The 12,628-nt window shown below is 46.9% G+C and overlaps 1 protein-coding gene across 1 annotated transcript in view; it reads left to right on the top strand.

Annotated features, from left to right (window-relative positions):
- SCAP (SREBF chaperone) overlaps window positions 1–12,628 on the top strand; it is a 62,884-nt gene that overhangs the window by 16,700 nt on the left and 33,556 nt on the right. The window contains exons 3-4 of the mRNA XM_083878910.1: window positions 10,507–10,630; window positions 11,871–12,028. Coding sequence (XP_083735036.1) covers window positions 10,507–10,630; window positions 11,871–12,028 — 282 coding nt within the window. The remainder of the gene's footprint in view (window positions 1–10,506; window positions 10,631–11,870; window positions 12,029–12,628) is intronic.

Genomic DNA, 12,628 nt, shown 5'->3' with positions numbered 1-12,628 from the left:
GCAGATGGATATAGTTTTACTATAGGACTCTCCTTCTGGACCCTAATTTGGATCCCCAGTTTGCAGGTGGACACAGTTTTACTATAAAAGTAAATTCCCTGCTCTCCTTATGGACCCAAATTTGGATCCCCAGTTTGCAGGTGGATACAGTTTTACTATGGGAATAAATTCCCTGCTCTCCTTATGGACCCTAATTTGGATCCCCAGTTTGCAGGTGGATATAGTTTTACTATAGGAGTAAATTCCCTGCTCTCCCTATGGACCCTAATTTAAATCCCCAGTTTGCAGATGGATATAGTTTTACTATAGGAGTAAATTCCCTGCTCTCCCTATGGACCCAAATTTGGATCCCCAGTTTGCAGGTGGATATAGTTTTACTCCCAGGACTGTCACTCAGGCTCAGAATAATTTCCAGCAGGTCACTGAGCAAACCTTTGTGCCCAGACCATGCACAGATTCTGTCTTGAAGGGTTTAATTCTGTTTTGGGCAAAATAAACCTGATGTTGGTGATTTGCTCCCCTGTTTGTAGGAAAGCTCCTCATTTGTCACCACAGACACAGGTTTTCCTTTGAGCTGTGATGGTGGCAGAGGCTGATTGCACATCTCACTCAGAACATTGTCAAAGGGAGGATTTTCACACATGAAAAACCTCTGAGGTGGCTTCTCCTGGCTGGAACCCTTTGTAGTTGTCAGCAGCAGTTGGGGGTGTCGCTTCCTGGTTTTTTTTTTCACTGCTCCACATGAATCCTTTTAACTTTCAGGGACAGTTTTATTCTCAAGTCTCTCGTTCTGTGGAACACGAAGCTTCCACAAGGCTCATCCAAGTCATTCCTACATTTCTCTATGTTTGATATGATTGCAAATAGCAGCTCAGTGTTTTGGCTCCAGCTTTGCCAGGTGCAGTTTTCAGTGGCATTTCTTCACCTCAAAGCTGCACCAGCAAAGCCAAACCAGAGTCCCCAGTGTGTCACTGTGGGAAGTGAAATGGGAATGTGGGATTGGCTTCCCAGGATGGGCTCAGGCTCCTCATTCCAGCTCTCCCAGGCAGCAAACAAACCACAGGACAGCTGCAGTGTGAAGTGTTCACCCACAGAGTGCTGTGTTTGGGGAGGCATCAAAATAAAAGGCTTATTCCCTTCTGAAGTTCAGGATTTCCCAGAGAGGAGAAAATCTGGTCAGAGTCACCAGCAACTCTCCTTGTCCCTCCCCTGTCACTGCTCAGAGCAGGAAACTGAGGCTCAGGTGGTCTTTGCTAGCTGTGCATTTGTGGAAAAGTCTGCATTCCTGAGTGCCAATATTTGAGATTTCTGCAGTGGCTGGTTTCCTCCAGGCTGCAGAAATCTGTCCAAGTCACCATCAAGGCGTGAAGAGTCTGTTTTCTTTAATTAGTCCCAGCAGCTCGTTAGCAAAGCAAATCCTGAGGGTGGGAGAGACATGGCAAAAACACAGTGACAGCCCTGAGGAGCAGGAGAGTCTTGGCATAAAAATGAGATGAGGCTGAAGGTCTTGATCCCTGTTTAAAAGCCCTTTTAGGGGTTTTTCAGTTCCTGCTCTGAGCTGCTGTGCATTAATCACTGGTAATGAGGTGTTAATTGTGGTTTGAGAAGTGGCCTGGCTAATTAAGCCAGAACTATCCCAGAGTGAGGTCCTGCACTTCAGCACATCAGTGTGAGGGTGAGGGGATTGTTTCCTGAAAACTGATGGATTTTATCTGTGCTGAGGGCTCAGGGATGGTCCTTGGCCCTGATTTTCTACTGGAGTTGAGCTGCTGGTGCTCTTTGGAAATGCTCGTCTCTCCTGGGTGGATTTCACTGCTCCATCCCAGCCACCCCTCTGCAAAAACAGGCAAGGAACCACCTGAAACCAACAGGGGAAAGTCAAGGTCCAGCCTTGAGGCAGAAGCTCATTTAGGGAAGATTTGTGTGCAGCAGGGCTGGGCAGGGACCCTGAGCACAGAGCAGGGAACTCACAGGGCATGGAATGGTTAAAATGGGAAAAAACCTTTCAGATCACAGAGTCCAACCATTCTCCAGCACTTCCAAGGCCACCACTGACCCATTCCATGTTCCTCAGGCTGGAATAGGGTCAATAAAGATATTCCAGCAAGCAAGAGTGGATCTTGTATTGTGAGTTCTGCAGAGGGAGAGAGCAGGGGACTCACAGGGGCATGGAATGGTTAAAATGGGAAAAAAACCTTTCAGATCACAGAGTCCAAGCATTCTCCAGCAGTGCCAAGGCCACCACTGACCTGTTCCATGTTCCCCAGCCTGGAACGGGGTTAATTCCAGCAAGCAAGAGTGGATCTTGTATCCTGAATTCTTCAGAGGGAGAGAGCAGGGGACTCACAGGGTCTGGAATGGTTAAAATGGGAAAAAACCTTTCAGATCACAGAGTCCAACCTTTCTCCAGCCCTGCCAAGGCCATCACTGACCTGTTCCATGTTCCTCAGCCTGGAACAGGGTTAATAAAGACATTCCAGCAAACAAGAGTGGATCTTGTATCCTGAATTCTTAGAGAGAGAGGGTCAGTCCTGTCTCTTGTACCTGGAATCAAGGAGAGCTTGTGGAATTCTGCTGCAGAGAAAATTATCTCTCAGTCATTGTGGGTTTTTCTCCCCCTCACATCAGTCAAACCCCACAGTTTTTGTGTGCAGATAGTTTTTAAAAGCTGAAATAAAGCACAGGGTGCACAATTTATCCATCAGGAGGTCTGGCCTCAGGGAGGTGAGGGCAGTGACCAGGCAGGGAATAAGGTCACCACAGTCTGGTCTGGTTGTTTTGGGTGTCTTTACTCTTGGGAGGGTTTGTACAGACACTTTTTAATGTCACTGACAGACCAGACAGAGAATCTCTGGGTTTGATAATAAATTAATACCCAATGCAAAAATTCCTGTGACTCATTCTTGGTCTGTAGTCCTAAATTCTGAAAATCCAAGTTAGTCTCCGCATCAGAGGGAGAGTTTTCATGTTTTACTATAAATCCCTTTGTAGGTGACACTCGTTTTCCTCATCCCACTGGAATGGATCTGTGCTGGGATCTGCATTTTTCCCTGGAATTGAGGTGTCACCAACCCAGAGAGGGACATGTGGGAATGTGGCTGTTGGGGTAAATAAGAAATCAATAAGTGTCACTCTGAAGAACAGTTTTTATTTCAAGTAAGGATTGCAGATGATCCAGGTTTAGGGCAGTTAAACAGGTGTTTGTTATTTAACTGAAAAAACAGGTTCTGCTCCTGAGGAATGGCAGGACTGGCTGGAAACAGAGCCCTGGGGAGTTTTATGTGTGTGTGTACACATATTTTTTATTTATTTATAATTATTTCTATAAGAATCACTCCTGCAGAGGTTTGTGTTGTTTGTGTGGTAACCAGAGGACCCGAGTTAGAGTCAGACTCTTCATGTTCCACATCCCCAGAGAACAGAATCTCCTCTTGTAGCTTTTTATCTTCTTTTCTCCAGGGTCAGGATTAAATGTGTGAGATGGTATTTCTTGTTTATTAATTCTTATTTATATCACAGTCTCACAAACTGTGAGTTTTACAGCACTTGTAGCTAACAAACTAAAAATGGAGCTGTATCTCCATCTCTCTCTCTATACAAAGCCTTTTAAGGATAAACTGTCCAATTAAGAAATATTAAAAATATTAAAATATTTTTATTTTTAAGCTAATAACTAACTACCCATGGCCTAAAATGCAGATTTTTTCTATCCAATTACAAAATACTATTTAGACCCATGAAGAAGAAGGTGAAACAGAACTCAGCCTTTGCCCTAAAACCTCCATCTTGCTTTTTATATTTATTACTATATTCTAAACCCTTAAACTCTGAGTTTTCCACCCTGTGAAATCACACACTTCTATCCCAACCCCACACCCACAATCCCAGGGCTGTCACTCAATTTTGGGAGCCTTTTCCACAACCTCAGGTCAATGCAATGTTTGCTTGGGGGGTCAGAAAATCTGAAATTCTCAATGCCCAGAGCTCAAACATCCCCTGGGATTTCACCACGACACTGAGAGCAGGAAAGGGGAATCTCCTTTCCCAGTGCAGGATTTCATGGCCCTGTTGAGGAAAGCAGGACAAAACCACCATCCCTTACTCAGGAACAGGTTGTTGCTGCATTTGCCAAGGCTAAAAAGGCTCAGTTGGTGCCAGAATTGGCCTTGCCAAGGCCCTGGCAGGACCCTGTTACCAGATTCCCTCCCTCCTCAGCAGTGGAACTCCAGGCTGGTCTGTCTTGGCTGCCAACAGACCAAAAGCTTGTCCTGCAGTGAGCCAGCAGAGCTGGGAGCTGTTTAATTCCATGGATAAACTCCTTTCCTGTTACCTGGCAGCTCCCTCCATCCTCAGTGGCTGCTCCAGGTGCTGGAGCTCTTTGTGGGTCTGGGAAAAGGGGGAATGGGGAGGGAGGGATGTGCCTGGAGCTCTCCTGGCCCTGCTCCACCTTGGCCCCCTGAGCTGCCTTGGAAATATGTCAAGTATTGGCTGAGCCCTTGTGCCTGCAGCTCCCTCATGCTGGTGGCTGAAATGCAGTTCAGCAGTTCCAGCTGGTCACAGGCTCTGAGTTTCCTTCATTTTTTGGGGTTTCAGGGTGAACATCTAAAAAGAGCCTTTCCCAAAACCAGAATAACTTGAGTTTTCCTGTTATTAGTGTTTGATCCCAGGAAAACCAGGGAAAACTTCCCTTCTACACAATCCCTGTGCTTGGGACGAGGAAAGACAGTTGGACAGAAGAAAAAAAGACAAATATATAAATTATAGACAAATATATAAATTATATAAATTATAAATATTTTATATATTTATAAAAAGACAAAAATATAAATTATAACGTGAGTTGGTGTTAAAGCTGAGCCAAGTTTAAGCCTGGGCTCCAATAAAGAGCCCAAACCCTGGTTCTGTCACAGGCTCTGTCACCACCTCAGACACAACCCCAGAGTGGCATTAAAACAACATTTCCCAGTGGGAACTCCAGCTGCTCTCCAGCCTCAGCCATTCCTGCAGCTGGAATGAGGCAGGAGTGAGGCTGAGAACCTTCAGCAGGGTCAGCTCCTGTCACCTCCACAGAACCCTGGGAGGGGCTGGAGATGCCCCAGGGCAGGGTGAGCTGCAGCAGTGACACAGGGAGGTGTCCAGGGGGGTCTGGGATGGCTCCAGGATCCCCTGGGCAGCTGTTCCAGGGCTCTGCCCCTCCATGGAAAGAGGCTCTTCCTCCTGCTGAGCTGGAGCTTGTTGTGCTTTGCTTTGTGGCCATTTCAGGCCTTTCCCTTTCCTTTCCCTTTCCCTTTCCTCTTCCTTTCCTTTCCTTTCCTTTCCTTTCCTTTCCTTTCCTTTCCTTTCCTTTCCTTTCCTTTCCTTTCCTTTCCTTTCCTTTCCTTTCCTTTCCTTTCCTTTCCTTTCCTTTCCTTTCCTTTCCTTTCCTTTCCTTTCCTTTCCTTTCCTTTCCTTTCCTTTCCTTTCCTTTCCTTTCCTTTCCTTTCCTCTCCTCTCCTCTCCTCTCCTCTCCTCTCCTCTCCTCTCCTCTCCTCTCCTCTCCTCTCCTCTCCTCTCCTCTCCTCTCCTCTCCTCTCCTCTCCTCTCCTCTCCTCTCCTCTCCTCTCCTCTCCTCTCCTCTCCTCTCCTCTCCTCTCCTCTCCTCTCCTCTCCTCTCCTCTCCTCTCCTCTCCTCTCCTCTCCTCTCCTTTCCTCTCCTTTCCTCTCCTTTCCTCTCCTTTCCTCTCCTTTCCTCTCCTTTCCTTTCCTTTCTCCTTTCCTTTCTCCTTTCCCTATGTTTTCTATTCTCATGTTCACCTCTTTCCCTGCTGCTCAAAAAGAAATCCCAAACAAAGAAATAAGTGCTGGAAATGCTTCCCTGGAGCTGAGGTGAGGCCTTTTTTCCCTCTGGACACCCAATGCACTGTCAGTGACCCAGACACAATACAGAACACCCAGAGCAGCTGTGGATGTTCCTGGAAATATCCCAGGCCAGGTTTGGAGCAGCCTGGGACAGCAGAAGGTGTCCCTGCCGTGGCTGGAGTGTCACTGGATCATCCTCAAGGTCCCTCCCATCCCAAACCACTCCACATTCTGTGTTCCCAACACCTGCTGGGTCCCAGCCCAGGAAGGCCAAGCTCCCACGATATTGGGAAAGATGGAACAGGAAGGACTTATGGATATGACTGTATGGTAAAAAACACTGCAGATGTAAAACCTGTGAGCGAAATAGAAATTTCAGCCAGTTTTGAGATGTGACCATGGCAGGCAGGAAGATAGTGATGAGCTGGAGATGGGTTGAAAGACAGGAAAACAAAAGGCTCAGGAATGTTGCCTTTCTACTCTGCAAAGGCATCAGGTAGAAAACAGATAAGAAATGCAGCTTTTAGAGTTTAGAATATAAAATGACACGGTAATGTAGTAGTTCTTATAGGCTGCATGCAAAGTTTGTTATTTTTGTATATCCTGCTGGTTGGTCACTGTAAATTAGAATATTCAACACAAAAAGAGAGATAATGGATTGTAACAAGGTGATCACTCTTTTACTCTCTTACCTCGCTTGCTCTCTCTTTCACCCTTCCCCTCTCTTCTCTTTACTCTTGTTCTGCCCCTCTGCCCTCTTGCCTCTCCCCTTTTTCCCCCCTACTCTCTTTTCTATTTCTCTCTCTCCCCATTCTCTCTTTGGGGCTTTGCTCCAGCCCAGGCTGGTGGCTGAAGGCAAAGCCTTTTTTACCCACAACCTTTGTAATAAAGCCATGTGTCTCTAGAACATCTCAGCTCTGCAAAGTTCCTTGTTCCTGCCATCCACAGAAATTTCTACACCACAAGGAGCCCCTTTTCCCTGGATCCTGAGCTGTGAGCCAGGACTGTGAGCACAGAGAATCCCAGAGCTGCTCATCCCACCTGGGGCAGCACTCTCAGGTTTTATGGTTTCTCTGTTCCTGACCTGAGATTTCAGGCTGGTGATTCTGGTGGGTTCAAGGGAGTGTTTTTCCCTCTCTGACCTCTGAAGGTTTTGGGTCTGAGTCTGGGCTTGGCGTGAGAATGATGAGGAGTCTCAAGGTTTCTTGGTTTCTTGTGTTGTTTATTAATTAATTCTTATCTTACAATTCTCTGTGTCCAGCCAAGGTGTTCACAGCAGCTCAGACATGAGGTGACTCCCCTGTCATGGGAGGTCACTCTGCTTTTATTCAGATAATTTTGTATTTATTATTTACCATTTCATACCAATGCCCATCACCTATACCAACAGAGTCATTTCTACTTTACCCCAATCCCCTCAAACTCCCCTGTGCCCACGTCACTGCAGGAGATGGATGCCAAGGGAGAAGGAGAAGAACTCAGGGCACCGCCCTAAAATCTCCGTCTTGTCCCTTTGCATCTACATTCTAAAAATCCCAAAACTACAAAATCTTCTGCACAGTGATAACCCACACCACTGTCTGTTACACATTTGTGACTTGCAATTCTTCTCTCTGTTGGATGTTTTTCACATGGACTAAAATCAAAGATTGTGTCCTCCTGGGCTCTGGGGCAGGCAAACCCCCCTGGACAGACCCCAGACCCCCCTGCACAGACCCCAGACCCCCCTGGGCAGACCCCAGACCCTCCTGCACAGACCCCAGACCCCCCTGCACAGACCCCAGACCCCCCTGCACAGACCCCAGACCCTCTTTTTGGGGTCCCAGGCCTCTCTACCAAGGTCTGTGATTTCCCAGGGTGCCCAGAGGATGCCCTGGACTCCAACAAGCACCTTTGGGTGGCCCTGGAGGAGAGCTGAGTCCTGGAGAGGAGTCTGCCCTGCCCTGGGACAGCAGCAGCACTGCCAGGCAGTGTCACCACAGACAGGGGGAATCACTCCAAAATCAGACCAAATCTGAGCAGCCTCTGAGTGTAAATGATTCAAATTCTACACAAAATGTTTGTTGTGACTCCTCCCAACTCACAGGGAACACCTTCCCTGCAGAAGCACCTTCTGTGCAAGTGTTTTCCTTGGATTTCTGGACCACAACACCAGCACTGAAATCATTTAGGGAAAAAAATAATTCCTCTTCAATCATCTGTTGAACCTGCTCTGCTTTTTATCACTTATATTTGGTTTTATCATTCCTTTTTCTGTTCCCTGCCCTTGCACAAGGAAATGCTGATAATTAGATGTATTTCTGTCAGGCCAATACAAAGCAAATCTGACAAACTTGGCTTCTGATTTCATTGTTCTGTTTGTTTGTTCTGTTTGTTTGTTGTTTGCTCTGAAGGCTCATGTTTAGATGCTCCTTGTTCCTCCGTGGCCTTTGATGATCCAAACTCATCCCTAATGAAGTGGGCAGAGCCTTGCAGGAAAACAATTCCAATTCTATTTATTGTGCCAACACTGCCACAAAATTCATCTGCAAACAGGAAAATATATCAGGAATCATGAGGCCACAAAAAGACTGAAGTTCTGTTCCCCAGTTCAGTTTGGTGCTGACAGTTTCACATTCTCAGTGGATCTTTCTGTGTCAACATTGCATTTCCCACCAGTTCAATCCTGATTTGCTTTTAACCACTTCTGAGAAAATTTGGAGTTAAAAATCCCATTCTAAACTCTCTGTAATCTCATTTACTCAATTTCTGAATAGTTCAAAATCTCTGTTGTGGAGTTAAAATTACTGGAGGTTGCAGTGGCAAAGCAGCAAGGAGATCAAGATTTCATGGCTTTGGTGTCTCACTGCTGCTCTTAAAAGTGCTTTTAATGACAAGTTTTGGAAATAGTTTGAATCTAATGAGGAAAAGCAGAGGATTCTAAAGGATTTGGGGCAGGGAAGCAGCTCTTGGGATCTCTGGGGTTTGTGTGGGATACACAATTACTGAGCCATGGCCATGCTGAGTTGTTTTGCCACAGATAACCTGGATGGGGGAATTCAGGAGGGGCCCTGCAAAGCCTTTCTTTCTCTCCCAGGACTTTTAGTTATCCTTTTCCAAGGGAGAAATACTCTTGGATACCAATCACTTCCCATGGAAGCCAAAACCTCTCACTGGCTCTCCTGTCCTGCACAACTTGGCCTTTTTTTTTTAATCTCTTCTGTCAAAAAAATATGATACCTTAAGTTTCAGACTTGATCTTTTTCAGATTCTGTGCTGCCTGGGCTGTAGTTCTGAGCCTCACATTAAGTGTTAGAGAGCTTTCTTCACAGAGTAGATAAAATCACCAAACAAATCTTTTTCCTGCTGGAGATCAAGGACAACAAGGAAAAGTTTCAGGCCCAAAAGCACAAACAACAAGGGAGGAACAAGAAGGATGGGACTTGATCACCTGGAGCTGGAATTGGGCAATTAAACCCCAATGTGCAAATGGAGCAAAACTTATCAAAGTGTGAGACACGAAAGAACAACACTCAGGTTGAGATGTGAGCAGAGAAGGAGAAAGTTTATTGTGATTTGGGGTTTAAATAGGATTTGGGATTTGATCAAGGATTGGAGGAGGAGAAAAACACCCCTCTGACCCCAGTGGTCAAACCATCAGTCCATCACAGAGAGAAATGCAAAATTAATCTACTTTTGTTTATGTTAAATAGGTGAGAAACTCCAGCAGAATTATGTAAATAAGATCAGAAGGCTGAAATCGGGGTGACATCTGAGTTTCGATTTTGTGACCATTTTGTGTCCATTTTGTGACCATTTTGGATCCATTTTGTGATTATTTTGGGTCCACCTTGGGTGTAGCCCTGGCCAGGCTCTTGTCCTGCCCAAAGGGTGTCCTTAAAGGCCTTTCAGTAAATACCTACTGTTGGGGAAGATGAATCAGGGAAACCTTATAAATACGATTGCTTAGCAAAAGATTGTGAAATATGAAACCTAGAATTGAAATAGAAATGGAAGATTACTTTGAGTTGTAGGATACTGAGTTTTAGCTGCTATGGAACCTGAAGACAACAGCCTGGGCAGCTGGAGGAGAATCCCTTTGGATTGAACAATCCCCTTCTGCTGCCTGAGGGATCCAAAGGTCAATGTAGCAAAACAGAAAAGTCTAAAGAGGAGTTTTTAGAGTTTAAAATATAACACATGGTAATGTAGTAGTTCTTATAGGCTGTGTGGAGATTCTATAGGATTTTGTGTCTTGTATTGGTTGGTCACTGTAAATTAGAATATTCAACACAAAAGGAGATAGAATGGATTGGAACAAAGACCTCACTCTTTTCCCCCTGTTTTTTTACCCCTGCTCTCTTCCCCCTGCTCTCTGACCTCTGACACCTCTCTCACTCCCTTCTCTCTCAGCTCTCACCCTCTTGTTCTTTCTCTCCCTCTCTCTTTGGGGCTTCCCTCCAGCCCAGGCTGGTGACTGAAGGCAAAAAACCCTTTTACCCACGATAAATAAAATAAACCTCGCAACAAACTCACATATTCTAGAATATCTCATATCAGCAAAATCCCCTCTCCCTGCCATCCACAAATAACCCTACAACCTCCTTTATTCTCTCGGCTGAATGTCCCAGCTCAGCCTTCCCAAGGCTGACCTCTCTAATGATGCTTTCCCTGGTTGTGTCCCCCCAGCTCCCCTCTGCTGAAGCTGCCCCTGCCGGGGACGGGCCCTGTGGAGTTCAGCACCCCAGTGAAGGATTACGCTCCCCCCGGGCCGGGCCCGCAGCACGGGGACCCCACTGAGCGTCCTGAGTGGGTGAGTCCTGCTGGGAACAGGGTCTTGTCCCTGCCCCAGACAGCCCTGACAGCTCCACAGGAAAGGGTTTGGTGTCAGGATGAACCTCACCAACCCCTGTGAGTTCTTGTTTGCCCCAAGGAGTGAAGCAACGACAGCAGGAAAGAAAGAGGGAGGCTGTTCTGGGTTAATTTAACTGCTGGCTTTATTCGTAATTTATTTATTTATCTGCCCCAGCAGACACCCCTCAGCAGAAGCAGTGGGGAAAAAAAGGTGCAGGGGAAAAAGGCTTTATTCATCAGAGTATCTGCCCCAGCACACACCCCTCAACAGAAGCAGCAGGGAAGAAAAACAAGGGAAAAAAGGCTTTTTTGGAACCCTCCGAATGCAACACCTTTTATTGTGGGGAGGAACTCAGGGATGGGTTTAACTGGGGACAAATCAGGGCCCAAGGGGGTCTGGCTCTGCAGGTCAATGACACACAGTGTAACAAATCAATAACTCGGGTGGGGAGACAGCTGAAGTCTTGTCCCATCACTTGGGGTCCTCACTGGAACTTTGCAGAGTTTTGGGAGAGACCCCAAAGTGACAGACAAGGCCCAGGGGCTGGAAAACTTCTGATTGACACATAACTGGGGTTGGGGTAAAACCAATGAGGGTGGGACATGGGTGACATGGGGCAAACCATTATAACTTATAAAAAGGAATATAAAACAAGGGACAAATACATAGATAAAAGTGATAAAATCAAAACCACACCACTACACTGCTGGGGCTGGGGACATGGGGACACTGCCCTGCTCAGCTGCCTCCTTCATGGTTTTAGGTCAGTGTTCCTCAGTGAAGTTCAGCATTTCATACATCGAGTATTAGACAGTCCTGCAATAACCTGACCAAACGTGTGTGTACTGCAGAACAATCTGTTATAACCTCAGGAATGAAACTCAGATTGTTCCCACCTACTGCAATGGGGGATTTTCTGATGGCCCAAGCAGCCGTGGCTGCAGTGCCCAAGGTTGGACTTTGGGGCTTGGAGCAGCCTGGGGACAGTGGGAGGTGTCCCTGCCATGGCAAGAGTGACATTGGATGGGCTTTGAGGTCTCTACAACACAAACAGACAATCAGACTCCTTTTATTCTTACCTGCTGAGTCCTGTTATATTCCACCTCTAATGTGGGGAGGGAAAAGGAGCCTGGCAAAGCTCTGACTGTGCTGGGAGCTCCCCATGGCCTGGCCCTGACCCTGCTCTGGTGTCCCGCAGTACGTTGGAGCCCCCGTGGCCTACATCCAGCAGATCTTTGTCAAAGCCACCGTGTCCCCGTGGCAGAAGAATTTCCTGGCCGTGGACGTGTTCCGGTCACCGCTGGCCCGCGTCTTCCAGCTGGTGGAGGAGATCAGGAACCACGCCCTGAGGGACAGGTAAGGCACTGAACACACCTGGCCCCAAAGCCCTGCCTCAGGAGCTTTGAGCTGCTGATATCCTGAACAAAATGAGAGATGGGATCCATCCTGTGTATAGAACAATTCACATTTGTGCTGGAGAACATCTCCATGCTCCAGGTAAGGCACTGAACACACCTGGCCCCAAAGCCCTGCCTCAGGAGCTTTGAGCTGCTGATACCCTGAACAAAATGAGAGGTGGGATCCATCCTGTGTATAGAACATTTGTGTTGTATATTCACATTTGTGCTGCAGAACATCCCTGTGCACTGACAATCCTCAGGGATTTCCTGGTCAGGGTCCAGAAGGGGCTGCAGGGTGATACAGGTCTCAGAATTCCTTTACCACCACACCAGCTCTGGATCACAGAGAGATTCCTGGGCCTCTGCTGGAATTTCCTGCTTAGGAGCCTTCCTCCTGACTTTCTTTGGCTGTTTTTAGGATCCTGTTGCAGCCTTTATACAACAAGAGCTTTTCTCAGTTTCCAGGGGGAGCTCCCACTCCCCAGCCCAGCCCCCTGTTTGCCAAAATCCAAACAGAAAAAACTCTGGGCTCAGCATTCCATGGGCCATCCTGGGC

Source organism: Zosterops lateralis, assembly GCF_965231275.1.
Source record: "Zosterops lateralis genome assembly, chromosome: 1".
Classification (NCBI taxonomy): Eukaryota; Metazoa; Chordata; class Aves; order Passeriformes; family Zosteropidae; genus Zosterops; species Zosterops lateralis.
Note: the sequence above shows the minus strand (reverse complement) of the source record. Positions and strands in the feature narration are given on the sequence as shown.